This window comes from Spea bombifrons, chromosome 8, assembly GCF_027358695.1.
Source record: "Spea bombifrons isolate aSpeBom1 chromosome 8, aSpeBom1.2.pri, whole genome shotgun sequence".
NCBI classification, from domain to species: Eukaryota; Metazoa; Chordata; class Amphibia; order Anura; family Pelobatidae; genus Spea; species Spea bombifrons.
This window is the reverse complement of record NC_071094.1, coordinates 14,983,193-15,005,922: the sequence shown is the minus strand read 5'-3', so window position 1 is coordinate 15,005,922 and position 22,730 is coordinate 14,983,193. Positions and strand designations below refer to the sequence as shown.

Genomic DNA, 22,730 nt, shown 5'->3' with positions numbered 1-22,730 from the left:
GAGGAGCCAGAGTGGTGTATGGGAGGAGGCAGAGTGGAGTATGGGAGGGGGAGGAGGCAGAGTGGTATATGGGAGGGGAGGAGCCAAAGTGATGTATGGGAGGGGGAGGAGGCAGAGTGGAGTATGGGAGGGGGGAGGAGGCAGAGTGGAGTATGGGAGGGGGGAGGAGACAGTGGTGTATGGGAGAGGGGAGGCGCCAGAGTGGTGTATGGGAGAGGGGAAGCGCCAGAGTGGTGTATGGGAGGCGGGAGGAGCCAGAGTGGTGTATGGGAGGGAGAGGAGCCAGAGTGGAGTATGGGAGGGGGAGGAGCCAGAGTGGTGTATGGGAGGGGGTGGAGCCAGAGTGGTGTATGGGAGGGGGAGGAGCCAGAGTGGTGTATGGGTGAGTTATAGTGGTGTGTGGGGGGTATTATAAATCTCAGGGCATATAGGGGGTATAAGGCATATCGATATTAGGCATATCAGGGGGGCATAAAACATATCTGGGGGTAAAAGGTATATCAGGGGGCTCAGTTGCATATCACTGGCATATAAGGAGTATAAGGCATATCAGGGGCACAGTGGCATATCAGGGGGCACAGTGGAATCTGGCATATAAGAGCTATAAGGCATATATGGGGGAAGAGTGGAAAGCTGGGGGTCAGATGCGCATAACTGGGGGCATTTTGGTAAATAAAAAAAAATTAAATAAGGCTTTTTTTTATCATAGTTTTTATTAAATATGAAAAATAGTTAACATATGAATTAATATTTACTAATAACTTTGTATTAAAACCTAGTTTGGGTTCTTGTAGCTTTTATTATGTCAGTAAAATAAGAAGGTGAATAGAGAGAGAGAGAGAGAGGCCATTGCAATAAAGAGATGAAAGTGTAAATTGTACGTTTTTTATTACATTATTTTAAATTGAAGAAAAATTGCATTTTTTATCCGATTAATCGAAAAAATAATCGGCCAACTAATCAATTAAAATCGTTAGTTGCAGCCCTATGTATGTGTATGTATGTATATACCGTATTTGCTCGATTATAAGATGAGGTTTTTTCCAGAGCAAATGCTCTGAAAAATACCCCTAGTCTTATAATCGGGGTCGTCTTATAATCAGACCTCAAACAGGTCTGACTATGAGACTAAGATCCAGATCCCCTGCAGCGATGCAGGGGACCTGGATCCTCCTGTGTATGTCCCACTTACCGGTGCTTCTGAGTCTCCGGTGCTTAGTCCGGGCAGCGTGTAGAGCTCTACGTGATTCGCGTAGAGCTCTACACGCTGCCCGGACTAAGCACCGGGGACTCAGATGCAGGGGACCTGGATCCTCCTGTGCTATGCCCCCCCCTCAACTTACCGGTGCTTCTGAATCCCCGGTGCTTAGTCCGGGCAGCGTGTAGAGCTCTACGCGATTCGCGTAGGCAACATGGGGCACAGTGGCATATAGAGGGTTAAAAGGTGTATCATGGGGCACAGTGGCATTTAGAGGGTTAAAAGGCATATAATGGGGCACAGTGGCATATATGGGGCATAAGGCATTTCTGGGGCAGAGTGGCAAGCCTGGGGGCAGATGTGCATAACTGGGAGGGGGGCAGGTTGAAAAAAGGAAATAAAAACAAAAATTTTCTCAATCGTAGCTTTTATTAATAAACAATTGTTCACATAGTTTACATGAATTAACATTTACTGGTAAAACTTTTTTCTAGGGCTGCAACTAACGATTATTTTAATAATCGATTAGTTGGCCGATTATTTTTTCGATTAATCGGATAAAAAAAAACAATATGCACATTTTTCGTTTATTTAAAATAATTTAATGAACTGGATGTTAAAAAACAACTTAAAATTTACATTAACATTCTTATTTTGTTATGATGTAATAAAAAACTATTTTCAAAGTACAAGAACCCAAACACAATATTTATGAAACAAAATAACCCCAAACATTCTGAAAAGAGGTGGACTATTACTGTTCAAGAAACTTTGCCCCAGCCCTGGCACTTTGCCCCAGCACTTTGCACCCAGCACTTTGCCCCAGCCCTGGCACTTTGCACCGAGCAAGCACTTTGCACCCAGCACTCAGCACTTTGCACCCAGCCCTGGCACTTTGCACCCAGCACTTTGTACCCAGCACTCAGCACTTTGCACCCAGCACTTTGCCCCAGCCCTGGCACTTTGCACCCAGCACTTTGCCCCAGCCCTGGCACTTTGCACCCAGCAAGCACTTTGCACCCAGCAAGCACTTTGCACCCAGCAAGCACTTTGCACCCAGCACTCAGCCCTTTGCACTTTGCACCCAGCCCTGGCACTTTGCAGCCAGCCCTGGCACTTTGCAGCCAGCCCTGGCACTTTGTACCCAGCACTGGCACTTTGCACCCAGCACTTTGCACTGTGCCCCTGCACCCAGTCTCCAACTATGCCCTGCACCCAGCCCTGCCCCCACATTCTGCCCTGCCCCCACACTTACACTCTGCCCTGCACCCACTCTGCCCTGCACCCACACTCACACCCTGCCCTGCATCCCCACCCCCACTCTGCCCTGCATCCCCACCCCCACTCTGCCCTGCACCCAGTCTCCCACTCTGCCCTGCACCCACACTCACACCCTGCATCCCCACCCCCACTCTGCCCTGCACCCAGTCTCCTGCCCTGCACCCCCCACCCCCACTCTTCCCTGCACCCCCCACCCCCACTCTGCCCTGCACCCACACTCACACCCTGCATCCCCTGAAACCCCACCCCCACCCCACCGTGGACCCCCACCCCCGCGAATCGCTCTGTGCGAATGGAGCCACTCGCACAGAGCGAACCGCTCTGTGCGAATGGAGCCACTCGCACAGAGCGAACCGCTCTGTGCGAATGGAGCCACTCGCACAGAGCGAACCGCTCTGTGCGAATGGAGCCACTCGCACAGAGCGAACCGCTCTGTGCGAATGGAGCCACTCGCACAGAGCGAACCGCTCTGTGCGAATGGAGCCACTCGCACAGAGCGAACCGCTCTGTGCGAGTGGCTCTGTGCGATCTGTGCGCATAGACATGAAGAATACTTACCTCCGGAACGCGTCACATCCGTCACGTAGCTAGAAGGCGGAGACTGCAGAGCGTGTAGCAGAAGCGGGGAACGCTGGCGGAGGTAAGTAAAAGGAGCCGAGTGCTCCAACAACGAATCGATCACTCGATTAATCGATAACGGAAATCGTCGACAACGATTTCCGTTATCGATTATCGATTTTATCGATTCGTTGTTTCAGCCCTACTTTTTTCCTATAGGGTCGTCTTATATTCAGGCTTTTTCTTTTTTTCATAAATTAATATTCAGATTTTGGGGGGTCGTCTTATAATCGAGCAAATACGGTGTGTGTGTATATATGTATATATATATATATATATTTGCTCGATTTATAAAACAAGATTTTTTTCAGAGCAAATACCCTGAAAAATACCCCGAAAAATACCCCTCATCTTATATTAGAAGTCGTCTTATAATCAGACCTCAAATAGAGGTCTGACTATAAGACTCCACCGGATGCCAGACAGGAGGATCCAGATCCCTCACAGCCTTGCAGAGGGCCTGGATTTTCCTGTCCGGCAGCCGTTGGACATCTTTGCAATGCACACAGACAACCTCCGCTGATGCCAGGGCTTCTATGACGGAGCGCCAGGTGCTCTACCATAGAAGCCAAGGCGAAAGTACCGGCCAGCAGAGGTTGTCTTTGCGCATCGCGCAGATGTTCACCGGCTGCCAGAGAGGAGGATCCCCCGCTGTCAGGGTCCACGGGGAGAGAATCCTCGCCGCAGTAACTCACCTGAGTACCCGCCGATAGCGGGTACTGTCTCCCACGCCGCAACCTCCGTCCTCCCGGAACCAGCTCCTTCAACTGTGTATAGGCGCGCGCCCCCTCCTGTCTCTTCTAGTTTCCTGCACGACGTAGCCTGGGGAACGCACTTCAACGTCACCACGCAAGGAGGAGGGGCGACATTTAGTGGAGGATTTAAAAACTGGCACTGAGCTTCACTCGGTGCTCAGTTATTTTCCCAGACAGAGCTATTTAGTTTGCGCTCCCGATATTTGTGATTTCTGGTTTTGACCCTTGACTTTGTACTTCGCTTATCCTGTTTTCCCCGATCCCGAATTTTGGCTTGTCTTACGGACTTCGCTGCACTCTCCCGCCCTGATCTTCGGACTGTCTCTGATATTGCCTTGTCCACTAAACCTTCCCTCATCTCCTGGAAGGTAGCCTGCGTACTGGGTTCCTCACCTTGCTCCTACCAGCCCGACACCCGCAGAGCTGCAAGGGACATGGATCCTCCTCTCTGGCAGTCAAACTTCTGACACGTCAGACACTTCCGCCACATCAGACACTTCCGCCAGGGCTTCTATGATGGAGTACCGGCGTGACATGATCTTCCAGTGCTCAGTCAGAGAAGCCCTGGCTTATAGCGGTATAAGGTGGCAGAGTGGCATATAGGGGGTATAAGGCATTTCTGGAGGCAGAGTGGCAAATAGGGGTTAAAAGGCATATCATGGGGCAGAGTCGCATATAGGAGGGTATAAGGCATATCAGGGAGGCAGAGTGGCATATAGGGGGCTATAAGGCATTTTTGGGGGCAGAGTGGCAACCCTGGGGGCAGATGTGCATAACTGGGGGGGCAAGTTGGCAAATGAAAGGAAATAAAAACAAAAATTTCTCAATCATAGCTTTTATTAACTATGAAAAAATAGTTTACATGAATTAATAAAGAAATAAAAGTTTCTTACAAGAATAATGTGATCACTGTTTTGTTCCAGTGAATAAAATGGAACTTTTTCATCTAAAAATGTTTGCAGTAGCAAATGTTTTGATTCCATTATGTCTAATGTATTTAATTTATTAGGGCATTTTAACACTTTTGCTTTCTGGCATTTTAATACAAATAATGTGATAAAAATGCTTTATAGTTATTTGTATGGCAAATAGTGTGACTCGGGTATGTGTTAGGTCTGCGTGTGGGTATAAGAGCACGACCGCGAGATAAACTATATGGGGCTGGTCTCCAAATGTTTCCAGGGCTGCTTTTCATTCCCAGTCCGGCCCTGTGCCTGAATCACTGAGCGAGCGTACGCTGCCGCAGTCAGTGTCAGTCAAGTGCCGCTTGCCACCCAGCTCCTATACCAATGCCGATTCACTGACTGATCCCAGAGTTTTGCCTGCCTCCTGGTGTCAAAAAGTATTGGTACTTGGTCTCAAAAAAATGGTATCGGTGCATACCTAATAAATATTTATGAAAATGTGAGGGGTGTACTCACTTTTGTTAGATACTATAAGTACATACCCTTGTGGCCTCTCATCATCCTAAATACAAACTGGCATGGCTGGTGGTATAACAATTGTCTCCATTGTTGTGCAATTTAGGTGTAAATATTTGCCATTAAACAATACAAGGCGTAATCTCAGATTAGCGATTTTAGATGTGTTCATGAAATTTATTTGTTTTTTTGATATAAAAAAAAAAAATCTGAAACGCCTTCCATACCCTGCCATAAGGAATGTTTCTGCATAATGTTTTTGCATGACAAAGGTTATTGTTATTTGGGGTAGTAGGAATTTGAAGTTTATAATCCTCTCCGTTTTAGTTTAGTCAAGGAGTACATTGCTTAATAGTATCATAGTTTTTCTAGAAAATGTATCCTCCAACATTAAGAATTGCCATACACATATTAATGCAATCTGGGATATTTATGAGAAGGACATTACCATTCTTTGGACATTACTTCTTTGAGAGTTTGAATATCTTGTTCGGTCATAACATCTAAGGAACAGCAGCTTTGAAATTTGTCATCCTTAATTCCCAGAATCTTAGCCTCTTTTCAGTTTATTGGTCTCAATACTAGATGTTGTCTAGTTTAAATGTTTTTTGATTTCTAATTTATGTTTTGTTTTTTCTTTTCAGGCGTGTGGCAAGCTCTACTTCAGTTACTCAGATGCAGCAAAGTTGTAGTCCCTTCAATAAAAAGAAGAAGTGTAAAGACAAGTACCTGGCAAAACACAGCTCTAGTAAGTTTAAACAGCTGTTAACTGTAAACCATTTATTGCAGAAAAGTGTTAAAACTTGTTGTCTCTGCTTATGTTTCTCTCTAGTATTTGACCAACTGGATGTGGTTTCTTACGAAGAAGTAGTTTCTCTTCCAGCTTTCACCCGGAAAACACTGGTGCTCATAGGTTAGTAAACTCAGCCAGCAAATATGAGTAGAATTGGTATGTTGGTACATTTGGACTTGGCACCATTCATCACCAGGCATTTTGCTGTTTCTAGGTTTGGTTAGTAACTTTTGAGCATCGATGTACCATTGCTGTATGTTATTTCATTTGTTCCTTTTTACTTTATCGCTGTGGTCATCCTTGTGTTTCTTATTTGTGCCTTCATATACATACGTATTTCCATCCTAGTTCCTGTAGTCCTGTGCCCTTGTTCATATGTACCTTCCTATATGTGTCTCGGTGCCGAGATGCTTTTTTATTATATATATTTTTTTATATGTATTTAAATCATATTGTTTAATAAAGATTTACTTTGTATATACCTTTTTTCCTTACGTGCTCTCCTTGCAATAGGTTTTGGTGTTTTTATATGAGTAGAATTCGTAAAACATCCGTTTTTCTGTCAGAACGGTGTTCAAAAGATTTAACCCACATTATGCATTTTTTTATCACTAAATACCCAGTACACAGTACAGCATTTTCTTTTTGAAGTAAATTCCACTCAAATTCACAATCCATATGGAAGCTTCTCCATTTTCTAGCAGGTCAGACATTTTGGGTACTGTCACGACTGCGGTTCCTGGGTCAGTTGGTGCAAAGGTGCTTATTCAAACTTATGATTAAGCTCTAATGCTTGGAACGTGGCAAGTGTATATCTCTCGACCTGCATCACTGACGCTTGCTGTGCTGGGGTTGACATGGTTCATTAGTTTACTCAGTCCAGTAGAAGACAACTAAAGAAAAGGAATCCCAGCACTCCAAACAGCTTCCAATCTTTAGCATACTTTATTTAGAGAAAGCAATGTTGACAAAGGCCCTGTTTGGGCGAAATGTTTGTTTTTTTTTTGCTTTCTCTAAATAAAGTATCCTAAAGATTGGAAGCTGTTTGGAGTGCTGGGATTTCTTTTCTTTGTGTGCTTCAAGAGGGTTTATGCTGTCCCTTTTTCCTGCTAGCACCCAGCTTCCTGGGAGTTGGAGTGCAGAACCATTTTTTTCTTTTTTTTTAGAAGAAAACTGTCTGGCTGACTATTGCTGTCCTTTTATGCAAAATTATGCTAACATTTAATAATGAACCATAATTTTGACAAAACACATCTATATATTTTTTTAAATTTGAAGAAAGAATACAGTTTTCTGAAATACTCAGACCAGCCCACCTGGCACCAACAACCGTGCCACATTCAAAGTCACTTAAATTCCCTTTCCTACCCATTCTGATGCTTGGTTTGAACTTCAGCAAGTTGTCTTGAGCACTTCTACATGCCTAAATTTATTGCGTTACTGCCTTGTTATTGGCTGATTAGCTATTTGTACTAACAAGTAATTGAATAGGTGTACCTAATAAAGTGGCCAATGTGTATGTGTGAGTATGTGTGTGTACTATCCCTACCCTATGAAAACAACGGCCTGTTCTCTCCATAACATATTTTCACAGCTCTTTTCTGTGCCCAATTAATGAACGAATGTCCAGCAATCAATATGATTTTAGGACGATGCTGACCCAATTCTAATTGAACGCATTGAATAGTTTTCTTTACCTAAACCTAGCTCCGTAAAACATTTCTTCAGCACTCTCCTAAATTGAAAAGTACTCAAAGGCAAACTTCCAGTTTGCTTCCAACTCAGAAACAATGAGGATAATCTTCCACAGGGACATCCAGGCTACTATTCAGCCATGCTTCACCACCTCTCGCTACTGTGCGCTAACAGTCTGATTTTATATACCGTATTTATCGGCGTATAACACGCACTTTTTTAACTAAAATTTGAAGCTGAAATCCTACCTGCGTGTTATACGCCGATAAATCCTAGAGCCAGTGGCGGAACTACCGGGGTCGCAACTGCGACCGGGCCCTGGAGTTCTGCCAGTCAGGGGGGGCCCAAGGGGTGCCGAGCGGTTGCTGAAGACGACCGCTCGGCAACTCTCGGGCCCCCCTGACTGACAGAAATCCAGGACTCCTCTGCTGGCGGCTGCCGCCTGCCTCAGCCGCCTGCCTCAGCCGCCGCCTGCCTCAGCCTCAGCCGCCGCCTGCCTCAGCCTCCGCCGCCGCCTGCCTCAGCCTCCGCCGCCGCCTGCCTCAGCCTCCGCCGCCGCCTGCCTCAGCCTCCGCCGCCGCCTGCCTCAGCCTCCGCCGCCGCCTGCCTCAGCCTCCGCCGCCGCCTGCCTCAGCCTCCGCCGCCGCCTGCCTCAGCCTCTGCCTGCCTCAGCCTCCGCCGCCGCCGCCTGCCTTAGCGCTTCAACTCTTGTGTTGGAAGCGTGAGGCGTTTGTCTCGGGTGCCGGCGCTCAGCAGTGAAGCGCCGGCACCCGAGACAAACGCCTCACGCTTCCAACACAGAAGTTGAAGGTAAGTGACCGGGGTGGGGTTAGGGAGAGAGAGGGGAGATCCTGAGAAGGGGGGTTAGTGTGTGTGTGTCTTACTGTGTGTGTGTGTCTTACTGTGTGTGTGTGGTTTCCCAGATAGCAGTGATTCTGATGAAGTTTTTTTTGTTCAGTTTTTTTGTTCAAAAATGGGGGTGCGTGTTATACACCAGTGCATGTTATACGCCGATAAATACGGTATGTATATAATACATGTTTTTTTCCAGCTCCTCTTCAGCTGCTGTTCACCAGAGCAAGCTGTTTGTCTTGTGGCATGAAGAACTCTGTTTTATACCCATATTTACACATAATTTTCCTGCCTTTTGCGGAGCATGAGACCAGAATATTCTTACTAATACTAATAATATAATTTTAACTAATATAATGCTAATGCCTATCACTGACCCCTTCCCTCATCCCCACAACCACATGTACATTTGATAGCAGGGCTTTCCAGAATTGTCACAAATTACAACATGTATTAATTCTCCTTGCTTTAAAGAGGTTATATCAATATGCTATCAAGCACTGATATCCAAATTAACTTGGCATGTAGTTATCTCCCCTCCATTTAACCCCTTTCCTACCTTATTTTGAATGTTTTGTTTTTTTAAATATTCTGGCTGGAGTGCTCATCAATGATGGGTCCTGAAGGAGGTAATCAATACACAATAGCTCTATAGAGAGATAATGCAGCATTCAGAGTGATAACTGAATAACATAGAATCCCCAGGACAGGAAGTTACTCTCAGTGCCATAGCCATTAATAACTCATAGGTAAAATGATGCCGTTGTCTTGGGCCACTGAACTGGTAGAGGTCTCCACAGTGATTTTTCCATAATGGAAACTGCATTCAAAAAAGTAGGCATGGCACATAGTTCACCTAGGGCAGGGTTGTCCAAGCTTTTTCTGCACCGGGCCACTTAATTAGAAATGAATGTACATGGGCCGCACGTTTTTCACCGGGAGAAAATTTTGTCTTTTTAGTTTTATAATGCGTATTAATACAGGGTTAATTTGGCGGCAATGAAAAGAGCAGTGGACAGTTTTTTAATCAACTCTTGTGTCATTCTATCAATACTAAATTAGTTAAACAGTAGAACAAAGTCAGTCCACAAACCATTTAAACCAAGTTTAGCCAAATAAAACTGCACAAGGCTGGTGCACACTGTAGGTACAAGCTCGATTTAAGATGGCTGACGCACACTGGAGGCAGGGCCGGATTAAGAGCATCATGGGCCTGGTGCTGAGGATTTTGGTGGCCATTTTATGGACATAAGTAAAATAGACAGAATCTTACCTCCTCGACATCAATGTGTACTGGATAAAGCTGACATCTGTGCTAGGCAGATAGTATAAGATAGAATCTTATGTGATGGGATTGGGAGTACATCAGTACACCAAAAAAAACATCATACACTGAACGCCTGATGCCACAATTTAGTACCACTGATCCTTTTTAATAAAACGTAGATTGAAATAGAGTAAATAACACAAAACCTTCACTTTTCCTCTCACTTATTTCTGGACCTAGAAACTTTTGTCCTCTGAAGTGACTACAAATTCAGAACAGTGTTTTATCTGTAGATAAGTTAAAAATTAAATAGTTCTATTTATTTCTACAGTAAGTAAAGTGCCAAGAAACAGATGACCAAATACACACCAGGACAGGTCCTGCCGCACCGACGCCCACACACACACACACACCAGGACAGGCTCTGCCACACTGGCAGCCAGACGCACACACCAGGACTGGCTCTGCTACACCGACTCCCACATACACACACACACACACACACACCAGAACAGGCTCTGCCACACTGACACACACAAACCAGGGAGGGGTCTGCCACACCGACACCCACATCAGGATGGGTTAAGCTACACAAAGCATAAAAAATCCTTTCCACACTGCTTTGTGGTTTGTGTGTTTGCCCCCTTGTGTGTTGATGCCCCAGCCAGGCCCCCCTTTAGTGTTAATGTTCCCCCCCACACACCCTTGTGTATTGCCCCATGTGTATTTGTGCCCCCAGCCAGCTCCCTTTGTGCATTTATGCCCCCACACCTTTGTGTATTGATTTTTATGTAATGCCCCAGCCACCCTGTTGTGTGCTTATAACCCTCAGCCGCCCCCTTTTTGTATTTACCGTATTTGCTCGATTATAAGACGAGGTTTTTTTCAGAGCAAATGCTCTGAAAAATACCCCTCGTCTTCTAATCGGGGTCGTCTTCTAATCAGACCTCAAATAGAGGTCTGATTATGAGACTAAGATCCAGATCCCCCGCACCGCTGCAGGGGACCTGGATCCTCCTGTCTCCCTCCCTCCCATACACACTTACCGGTGCTTCCTGCTGTATTGCCGGGGCAGCGATCCGCGTAGACAACGTCCGCTGCAGCCGGAAGGAGGTGTGGCTAGCAGCCGGGGGTTGTCTGCGTCCGTCGCGCATACCTTCCCCGACTGTCAGAGATCAGAGTTCCCCGCACCGGTGCTCTGATCTCTGACAGCCGGGGAAGGTATGCGCGATGGACGCAGACAAACCCCCGCTGCCAACTCCACCTCCTTCCGGCTGCAGCGGAAGGAGACGTCAACCCGCTGCCCCGGCAAAACAGCAGGAAATTGGAGGCACCGGTAAGTGTGTGTGTGTGTTAGTGTGTTAAATGGGGGCATAGGGCATTTCTAGAATGCCTTATACCCCTATATGCCACTCTGGCATTTAGGGGGTTAAAAAGCATATTATGGGGCAGAGTGGCATATAGGGGAGGTATGAGGCATTTCACCTCCCTATATGCCACTCTGCCCCATAATATGCCTTTTAACCCCCTAAATGCCAGAGTGGCATATAGGGGTATAAATGCATTTCTGGAGGCAGAGTGCTCTATACAATTCCTTTTAACTCTCTTAATGCCACTCTGCCTCCTGGAATGCCTTATACCTCCCTATATGCCACTCTGCCCCATAATATGCATTTTAACCCCCTAAATGCCAGAATGGGATATAGGGGTATAAGGCATTTCTGGAGGCAGAGTAGCACATAGGGGGTCAAAAGGCATACCATGGGGCACAGTGGCATATAGAGGGTTAAAAGGCATATCATGGGCCACAGTGCCATATTGGTGTGGCAAGCCTGGGGGCAGATGTGCGTAACTGGGGGACAGGTTGGAAAATACAAGGAAATAAAAACAAAAAAATATTAAAAAAAATAGTTTACATGAATTAACATTTACTGGTAAAACTTTTTTCCTTTAGGGTCGTCTTATATTCAGGCTTTTTCTTTTTTTCCCTAAGTTAATATTCAGATTTTGGGGGGTCGTCTTATAATCAGGGTCGTCTTATAATCGAGCAAATACGGTAATTGTTGGCCCGAGGTAGCCCCCCTTTGAATATGGGTCCCCTTCCATCTATCGCCCTAAGTAATTTTCTTTAGACTTTTTTGCTGGCTTCCTTCCACTGTTCTCCTCCGACATGCTTTTCTCCCCTTCAGGAAGAACTCTTCCGTGGGACTCAGCCCCCCTTGAGCGTCACGTCGCATTTTCAAAGGGGGCGGGACAAAGAGCCTCACTAAGGCACTGGGGGGCATAGTGCCTGCATGCTGGCCGCTTCAAAATCATTAAGCAGTCGGCGTATGCAGCCATACAACTGCAGTAATGGCATCTCTGTGTGCCGGCCCACCAGGAAATCTCCTGCGGGCCACACCTCGAAGTCCAGCTGGCTGCATGTTAGACGCCCCTGACCTAGGGTACTAGTAAAAACTAGAAATTTTAGGACCAGTGGTATACTTAAACATGAGTACATGTAAATGTCATTACATGGTTGTTGCTGTAAAACTGTTAGATTCAGAAAAGTTAGCGATTGCTTTAACATGTCATCTACAAACATATAGGTGGCTATAAAATTTAGAATGTTTTCTTTGCAGATGTATAAAAAAAATTTCATCTAACTCTAATATTTTTTATTTAGGCGTCAGTGGTGTTGGACGCAGCCACATAAAGAATGCTTTGCTAACGAAGTATCCTGAACGATTTAGCTATCCAGCCCCACGTAAGTGTCATTGCTCTGTAAAAGAATATGGTTCTTTAATTCACTTCTGTGCCTTTTACTACAATCGCAGCTTAAATAGAATACATTGTGTGAATCTACACATGTTTAACCCCTTCAATCCCCTATGGACGTACCGGTGCGTCCAAAAAACGCATTCTAAGAATCCCCTATGGACGTACCGGTACGTCCAGCCCTTCTTGCAGCGTCAGGGACACATCCCTGCCGCTGCACGGGAGATCAGGCTGTCGTTTGACAGCCTGGACTCTCCCCTGACGGCAGAAGCCAGCATCGCCAGCTTTCTGCTGTCTGATCTGATGTAACAGCTTCCGGCATGAAAGCCGGAAAGATGTTACATTTCAAACTACATTTCAAAACGCAATCGGGCATTCCCTTCCGGGTTGCGTCACTACTGACATAACCCGAAAGTTCATCGGAGGACAGGATAGCCTCCGATGAGGCACAGACGCTGCGATCTCTATGCACGTCTATGAGGAATTGCATAGAGATCACAGTGTGATCGGTGCAGGGGGATCGCAGGGAGGGGAGTGAGAAATCATGTCTCTCAACCCCCTCCCGTCCTGGAACAGAAAAGGAGGGGGAAAAAAACGCTTATTCATTTAAAAAATAATAATTAAAAAATCATTAAAATAATATAAATAATAAAAAAAAAATAATAATGTGAGCTAAGTGGTGTCATCACTGGCATTTTTAAAAATATATATATATAAAAAATACAAAAAAATACCGTATTTGCTCGATTATAAGACGACCCCCCAAAATCTGATTATTAACTTTCTTGTATTTCTTGTATTTTCCAACCTGTCCCCCAGTTACGCACATCTGCCCCCAGGCTTGCCACTCCAATATGGCACTGTGGCCCATGATATGCCTTTTAACCCTCTATATGCCACTGTGCCCCATGGTATGCCTTTTGACCCCCTATGTGCCACTCTGCCTCAGAAATGCCTTATTCCCCTATATCCCATTCTGGCATTTAGGGGGTTAAAATGCATATTATGGGGCAGAGTGGCATATAGGGAGGTATAAGGCATTTCAGGAGGCAGAGTGCTCTATTAAATGCCCCGTTAACGCCACTCCAGAAATGCCCTATGCCCCCATTTAACACACACACACCCTATACCCCCATTTAACACACACACACTCTCCCCTCTCAGCCCTCTCTTACCGGTGTGTCCAGCCGGGGCAGCGGGTTGACGTCGCCTTCCGCTGCAGCCGGAAGGAGGTGGAGTTGGCAGCGGGGGTTTGTATGCGTCCGTTGCGTATACTTTCCCCGCCTGTCAGAGATCAGCGGGGAACTCTGATCTCTGACAGTCGGGGAAGGTCTACGCGACGGACGCAGACAACCCCCGCTGCTAGCCACACCTCCTTCCGGCTGCAGCGGACGTTGTCTACGCGGATCGCGTTGACGTCAACCCGCTGCACCGGCAATACAGCAGGAAACACCAGTAAGTGTGTGTATGATGGGGGGTGAGACAGGAGGATCCAGGTCCCCTGCAGCGGTGCGGGGGATCTGGATCTTAGTCTCCTAATCAGACCTCTATTTGAGGTCTGATTAGAAGACGACCCCGATTAGAAGACTAGGGGTATTTTTCAGAGCATTTGCTCTGAAAAAAACCTCGTATTATAATCGAGCAAATACGGTATATAAAAAAGATAATAATGATTAAAAAATTTAAAAACCATACATCTCATTGCCCTAGCATAACATCTACCCAGTATAACCCTCCTGCCTCCGTTCACAACCCCCAAACCCGTTAAGCCATAAGCATAAAAATTCTACAAAAAATGTACACCTTATAGTATGTTCCCTGGTGCTGGGAAAGTATGGAAAATCCTATATAAATTAGGTATTTCTGAAATCAGGACACCTGGATTGATACATTTGGAGGGGATTTTCCATCACTTTACCTAATTTTGTGAGGATTCAGAGGGAAAACGTAAAAAACGTAATTTTCGCTACCAACTATGGTATCAAAAGAAAGCTCTATCTCTCCTTGAAAAAACAATATATAGTTTACATGGGTACTGTCACGGTCAGGACTACTTGCCAAGCCGTGACTGTGTGGAGGGCGTGGGCATGAAGGGGTTAATAGCACCAGGCCTCTGGATTTACTAACTTGACCCCTTAACAAGGCATAAGTTATACCAAATTAACCCCCAAATCCTGCCTGTATCCCCCCAGGTAGTCTGCCACCACTCACAATTTTGATACCGGATTCGTGAGAAATCCGAAATTCGCTATATATATATATCAAGCCACCCCGGGCAAACAACATATATATATATATATATATCCTGTAGAACGTAATAACAATATGGTAACGTGTAGGGCTGCAACTAACGATTATTTTAATAATCGATTAGTTGGCCGATTATTTTTTCGATTAATCGATTAATCGGATAAAAAAAACGAATGTAAATTTTTCATTTATTTAAAATAATTTACTAAACAAATGATATTAAATACAAACAGCAGAATAAAAAAACTTTGATAATAAATTTCTTGTCTTCATTTCCCAACCAGCCCCCCAATATATGCACATTTGAGCCCAGGCTTGCTACGCTGCCTCCCAGACATACCATGCTGCCCCCCCACATATGCCACACTGCCTACCACAGCACTCCACGCTGCCTCCCACATCTGCCACTCCACGCTGCCTCCCACATCTGCCACTCCACGCTGCCTCCCACATTTGCCACTCCACTCTACCCCCCACATGCCACTGTGTCTGATACGCCTTATACCCCCTGAAACACCACTCCATCCTCCCCAGACATGCCACACTGCCCTCCCCACATATGCCACGCCATGCTGCCTCCCACATCTGCCACTCCACAATGCCTCCCACATATGCCACGCTGCCTCCCACATCTGCCACTCCACGCTGCCTCCCACATCTGCCACTGTGCCTGATACGCCTTATATCCCCTGATACCCCACTCCATCCTCCCCAGACATGCCACCTTGCCTCCCAGACATGCCACTTCTCTACCCCCAGATATGCCTTATACACCCTGATACACCACTCCGTCCTCCCCAGACATGCCACACTGCCCTCCCCACATATGCCTTATATACTGTATATGCCTTATACCCCCAGATATGTCACTTCACTGCCCCCAGGATTTAGATTCCCCTAAATTAACCCTAAAGTCCCCATTAACCATAACTGCCCCTAAATTAACCCTTAACACCCCCTTAACCACAGCATCCCCTAAATTAACCCTAAAGACCCCATCAACCACAGCATCCCCTAAATTAACCCTAAACACACCATTAACCACAACTGCCTCAAATTAACCCAAAACACCCCATTAACCACAGCTGCTCCTAAATTAACCCTAAACACCCTATTAACATAACTGCCCCTAAATTAACCCTAAACACCCAATTAACCATAACTGCCCCTAAATTAACCCCCACCTCCCTAACTTTCAGTAGCCCAAATATATATATATATATATATATATATATATATATATATATATATATATATATATCATACATACATATATACACATATATATATATATATATATATATATATATATATATATATATATATATATATATATATTACATACATATATACACATATATATATATATATATATATATATATATATATATATATATATTACATACATATATACACATATATATATATATATATATATATATATATATATATATATATATATATATATATCATACATACATATATACACATATATATATATATATATATATATATATATATATATATATATATATTACATACATATATACACATATATATATATATATATATATATATATATATATATATACATATACTTACAGTTAGATGAGTGTCACAGCCATGTGGTTCTGGCCTGGAGAAGGAAGGGGCGGGGCCAGTTGTCACAGTGATTACAGGGAGGGGGAGTAAGTAGGAGCTGCTGCTGTGAGACGGTGAGTCAGACTAAACGGATTATATAATGAGGGGGATTTTTCAGAGCGTTTGCTCTGAAAAAACCCTCATTTTATAATCGATAATAATCGATTCAACTAATCGATAATGACATTCGTTGCCAACGAATTTCATTATCGATTTTATCGATTAGTTGTTGCAGCCCTAGTAACGTGTTATCCTCTCTTAGGGATTGTGGACATCGATACTAGAGCCCAAAGACTGACTTGGATTATGAATATTTTAATAACAAAAATACAAAGATTACACAGTGCCAGAATTACAAAAAACAAGACATACAAAATAAAAATAAAACGGCAAACAGTTCTTAAAAACAAAGGGACTTAAACACAGGACCCTCACTCACGAGTTTCTCCAATAAGTAGGACTGTGGGAACTCCTTAAGTCCAGATGGTTCCTTATGATGATGTTCCGATCAGAGTACCGGATTTGCTCGATTATAAGACGAGGTTTTTTACAGAGCAAATGCTCTGAAAAATACCCCTCGTCTTATAATCGAGGTCGTCTTCTAATCAGACCTCATTCTGCTTCGGCCGTGCTGCTTACCGGGCTTTGATCGCGAGCGGCGTCTCTGCTATTAGCAGCAGGAAACAGGAAGCTAGCACAGTCCTCACATAGCTCTACATCCCCCCTCCTTCCTCTGGGGGCGGGGCCAGAGAAGTTGCTCGCACAGCCGGGCCCCTGCAGAAGTCTGCGAGTGGGAGATCAGGTAAGGGGGTGGGTGATTTGAGCGTGTGTATGTGTGATTAATGGAATGAATGAGTATTTAAATGTTTGTGAATGAGTGTGTGTGTGTGATAGCATGGATGTGTAAAGGGGGTGGGGGTGGTAGCATAGCATAGGGAGGCTGTAATCACACTTCTAACATCCCCAGGTTCCAGCATGTACTGGCTGCCTTGGCTTGATAGGAGTGTGATTGCTGTTAGCAGTATATATATATAGCTCTCCAGAAATGCATTTTAACCCCCTATATGCCACTCAGCCCCATGATATGCCTTTTAACCCCCTAAATGCCACTCTGGTATAAGGCATATCATGGGGCAGAGGGGCATATAGGGGGTTAAAAGGCATATCATGGGGCACAGTGGCATAAAGGAGGGTATAAGACATTTCTGATATGCCTTTTAACCCCCTATATGCCCCTCTGCCCCATGATATGCCTTTTTAACCCCCTATATGCCAGAGTGGCATATAGAGGTATAAGGCATATAGGGGGTTAAAAGGCATATCATGGGGCACAGTGGCATATAGGAGGGTATAAGACATTTCTGGAGGCAGAGTGGCATATAGAGGGTTAAAAGGCACATCATGGGGCAGAGTGGCAAATAGGGGGGTATAAGGTATTTCTGGGGGCAGGGTGGCAAGCCTGGGGGCAGATGTGTATAACTGGGGGGGGCAAGGTTGGCAAGTAAAAGGAAATAAAAAATATATTTTTCTCAATCATAGCTTTTAGTAAATATGAAAATTAGTTTACATGAATTAATATTTACTAGGAAAACTTTTTTCCTATAGGGTAGTCTTATATTCAGGCTTTTTGTTTTTTCCCTAAATTAATATTTTGATTTTGGGGGGTCGTCTTATAATCAGCAAATACGGTATATCATGGAGTTCTGCTTTGCGGTCGCTGCATTGTCCCTAAATCAGACTTTTGCAAGCAAACGCCCCTCTGACCACATGGCTGATTATATGACACCATCCCCAAGAATCGGGTCCCATCTTTGATGTGCCAATAAGTTATGGTGGGGTAAAGGTGATGGAAACCCTCCACTTAAGATAGGAATGGAATTCCTATAACTAAGGATCCTTATCAGTTAGGCCATGAATCACCACAGGGGTCCTTTGGAAAGATGACACCTCTAGCCAGGACAGATACAGAGGGCATGCACAAAAACACATTTAAATCAACCTCAGATTAACTCATTGAATGCTTAAACAAAGAAACTAACCACCTCTGCTGGGTTACCCTTCCATGCATCCCCTACGTTATATGAGTTAATCATGACAGGTACACTATTCACAGGAAAAGAGAATAATCGCTGAACCGACATAGCGCAAAAATGGCAAAATTACTCTGGGCTTTGAGGTACCAAAAACCCCTGGGATTGAAGGGGTTAAAAGTTGACCACAGTCCTCAATGGGATTAAGGTCTGGCCATGGACCCAATTTCAGTGCTCCATCATGCTGGAAAAGGCATTGTTTGTCACCAAATTGTTCTTGGATGGTTGGGAGAAGTTGCGTTCGAAGGATGTGTTGGTACCATTCTTTATTCATAGCTGTGTTCTTAGGCAAAATTGTGAGTGAGTCTACTCCCTTGGCTGAGAAGCAACCCCACACATGAATGGTCTCAGGATGCTTGACTGTTGGAAAAGTTCAAAAGAGTTTAATCTTCCAGTTTCAGCTTTGTTCTATGTTTTTACCTTGGGTTGTTTTTAATTACATCTCCATTAAGTGCTTTCTGTGTATAAACAGACACTTCTCGTCCCCCCAAGCGTGGAGAAGAAGATGGAAGCAACTATCACTTTGTTTCAGCAGAGGAGATGACCCAGTCAGTCTCAGAAAATCAGTTTTTGGAGTTCGGAAGCTTCAATGGATACATGTTTGGAACTAAGCTCCAGACTGTGAAACAGGTTCATAAAGAGGGAAAGGTGGCAGTTCTGGATATTGAGCCACAGGTAAGAAAAAAAAGGCTTATTTGAGTAAATGTAGGATGATGCTGACATGTGAATTTTAAATTCTTGTACTTGTAATTGTACAACTTCCAGTAGATGTTGAAGTAGTCCAGTAACACTTAAAATGTTGGTCAAATATAATTTTGATAAAACGCCCCTGGTTTTCTAAACTTTGTAAGGCTGAGATATTGTCCATAATCCATTGAAGATTAGGAATGCTTTCCATGTTGTATTCAAGATAATACTCAAAATTAACTACATTCAAAACATGTCTAATCACCTAGCTAGCCATAAACCTCATGTGATATGTGTAACAAGTGGTTTGTTTATACTATGGTATTGGTCTGTGTCTCTCAGAGTAGGTGTAAGGGCGTACAGATTATGCAAAAACTGTTGACTGTTTCTTTGTTAGACTTTGAAGATGGTGCGGACAGCAGAACTGGCTCCGTTCATTGTTTTCATCTCGCCTACTGACAAAGAGGAGGTAAGTAGAGTATCTGTAACTGTGGCTTTTGATTACACCTGTCACGGAACTGGATAGTCCGACCGACTACCTCCAATGACTTGTCGTCCCTTAGCCTGGGACAACATAGTCTTTCCCTGGTTTCCCAGTCACTAGCTGAGACTCTATTTTTCACACACATGGCTGGATAAATATCTGTGGTGGTGGAACTGGGGGGACTGACTTATACAACATATAGTACACCACGGGGGGGGAGTGATTTCTAGACCACATTAATACACCATGGGGGGTGACTTATACAACATAGTATTGCACAATGGGGGGGGGGTCTGACATTAAACTAAAACAATGGCGGTCACTCCCTGGTTGCAAGTGATGTGATATACATCTGGGTGTATACACAGAAGTCTTTACAAAGCCAGGGCCCATAGTCGGTACGGAGGAGGCTGGTTCTCAGGCCTCTCCAGTGGCTCAAATCTTGTCTCTGATGTAGTGTGAAGTGCGGAAATCACCAAGCACGGTTGTATCTGCCGTGTGTACCAACCTCCACGGAAGAACAATAAGTGTAAAGCACCACAAATGCAGCGTTTTAAATACGTTCCTCTAATGGCATAGGATTTTTTAATACAATTATGTGTATTGCATCATTTATAGACTAAAATGCATAGGTTTGTGTAAAATATGACAACTCTTATGTACAATATAAATAAATATATATATATATATATATATAAATATATATATATATATATATATATATATATATAATTGCATTTATACAGGTAACTAAATCATGATTTAGTCTGCCAGGAAAGCTGATGTGTTGGTGATCATCTGGGAAATCAGTCCACACAAACTGTTTCTTAGGGAAAGATGCACCTTCCCAAGGACAAAATACAAAAGGACAATGTACACATTAGATTTTTGTACATTTATGTATACATCACTGAAGATTTTGGATATGAATGGTTCTTTTATCTAAGTTTTTCATATCCAGATACATGTATAGAAAAAGCTGTAGTTTATCTTTGCTCCGACAGCATAGTGCTAATTTTATATCAATCCTCTTATTTTTTTTATTTGTTTGTATCTATAGGCAGAATATTTCTTTAGTACTTAATGATCTGTCTGCCCTATGAATTCGAAGCTTATTTCACAAATGTTTAACATGTATCCTTTCTGTTTTTCTGTTTTGTATTTCAGTCAAATGCTGTGTTGAAGCTTCGTGCAGACTCAGAGGAACTCCGATCTCGTTATGCACAACACTTCGACATAATGCTAGTTAATAATGGTGTAGAGCAAGCAGTACAGGATCTACTGAGTGCTTTTGATGTAGCCTGTACCACTCCTCAATGGGTACCGGTATCTTGGGTTTACTAAGTATTCCCTCCATTTTATACCAGAGTTTACTATCTCTCTCTCTCAGATGTAAGCTATTTTCCTGTCCAGGAAAGGAACCTGGCCATTAATTAATTCCTTAATTAAATCCAACTCTGCAAACGCTAAACCTAGAAAAACTGAATATTTTACACCACATGCCAAACGAATAGTATGTACAAATTACTCTAGAACAGGGGTCTGGAATGTCCAAAAACATTTGGTCTGGCCCTACCAAGGCAACTGGAGATCGTACCATGACCGCCAGGGCCGTCTTTAACTCAGTTGCAGGGAGTTCGCAACTGTGACCAATCCCGCCACTCTCTATGGGGCCCGCTGATTACCTGTGCGTCTGTTGTACTGCCAAGGGGATTGGAACCCAGCGGAGTGACGTCACATGACCCTGCTGTGTTCCTCCTTCCCCTGGGCGGTAAAGAGGAGTTGTTCGCACGGAGTGCGAGCAGCAGAGATAAAGCTGCATTTCAGGTAAGGGGGTGGAAGATGGAAAGTCCTATGCTTCCAGTTTGGGTGCTAGGCAGGTCCTGTTGATGCAGTCTGTTATCATGATACTAAAGGAGGGAGGATGGCTGGTTGGCATAAATACAATGTGAGACTGGCTGGGGGGGGCATTAATTCCGAAGGGAGTGCTGGCTAGGGGCGTCACCTAAATCAATACCAAAGGTGGGATAAATATACAATGTGAAGCTGGCTGGGGACAATACACAAGGATATGGGGGCATTCATTCACAGGGGAGAGCTGTCTGGTGGGATAAATACACAATGTGGGGCAATTTGTTTAGTTGATTTTGTTTGGCCCGCAAATGATGTTATGAATATCCAAATGGCCCTTGGCAAAAAAAAAAGGTTCCACACCCCTGCTCTAGAGAATAAAAGAAATACTGCTGTATAGTAGAAAAGCAATTGCACATTTAGAAGTTGGATGTCCAGATAGAAGTAAAATCATGGTACATGAGAGAGAAATTATAGAAATAGTGGATATGAAGGGAGGTTGCAGTGGAGATAAGCAGGTATGAGGGAGATTTAAGAATATGCCTAAGTAATAAAAGTAAATAAAGTTCAAGTTAATGTTATTGAGAGTGTGAATCAGTGTTTGTTTCGACTATTTTGTTGATACCAAATTGCTGTTAATTTTATTTAAGTATTCATTAATATATCTTACTGGGAAACCAGTAAGACTATAACTCTTTAAGGGTGATGGGTGTAATCGTACTTTCTTGTAGGTCCATGCATTTTTTTAGTGTAAAAATGCATGCAATGTCCATAGTTTAACAATTTCAAATTATTACTTTTCATCCCAGTTTCCAAATGATTGTGACCACAACCAACTTACACCTCCAACAATTTAGAAACACATACAATAACAAACTGGTGCAAAGGGGAAGAGGACCCTGCTCTTGCGAGTTTACAATCTAGTCCGTGGTTGAGGGGGAAGTGAGACAATAGGAGAGGACTGCATGGATGGGGATAAGTTGATCTGTTTCTGATGATGTGTTGAAGCTGTTGATTGTTCAAATGGTTTGATTATGATGATGGTTGGGAGTATTGGGAAGGAATGTTGTACGCTTCCCTGAACAGATGG

At 43.9% G+C, this 22,730-nt stretch overlaps 1 protein-coding gene across 2 annotated transcripts in view; it reads left to right on the top strand.

Moving 5' to 3' along the window:
• MPP1 (MAGUK p55 scaffold protein 1) overlaps positions 1 to 22,260 on the top strand; it is a 61,774-nt gene extending 39,514 nt beyond the window's left edge. For both annotated transcript variants that reach the window (XM_053473900.1, XM_053473901.1), the window contains exons 7-12: positions 5,918 to 6,021; positions 6,106 to 6,186; positions 12,546 to 12,626; positions 19,091 to 19,293; positions 19,703 to 19,774; positions 20,957 to 22,260. In XM_053473900.1, coding sequence (XP_053329875.1) covers positions 5,918 to 6,021; positions 6,106 to 6,186; positions 12,546 to 12,626; positions 19,091 to 19,293; positions 19,703 to 19,774; positions 20,957 to 21,133 — 718 coding nt within the window. In that variant the 3' untranslated portion in view covers positions 21,134 to 22,260. The remainder of the gene's footprint in view (positions 1 to 5,917; positions 6,022 to 6,105; positions 6,187 to 12,545; positions 12,627 to 19,090; positions 19,294 to 19,702; positions 19,775 to 20,956) is intronic.
• Positions 22,261 to 22,730: the final 470 nt, after the last annotated feature.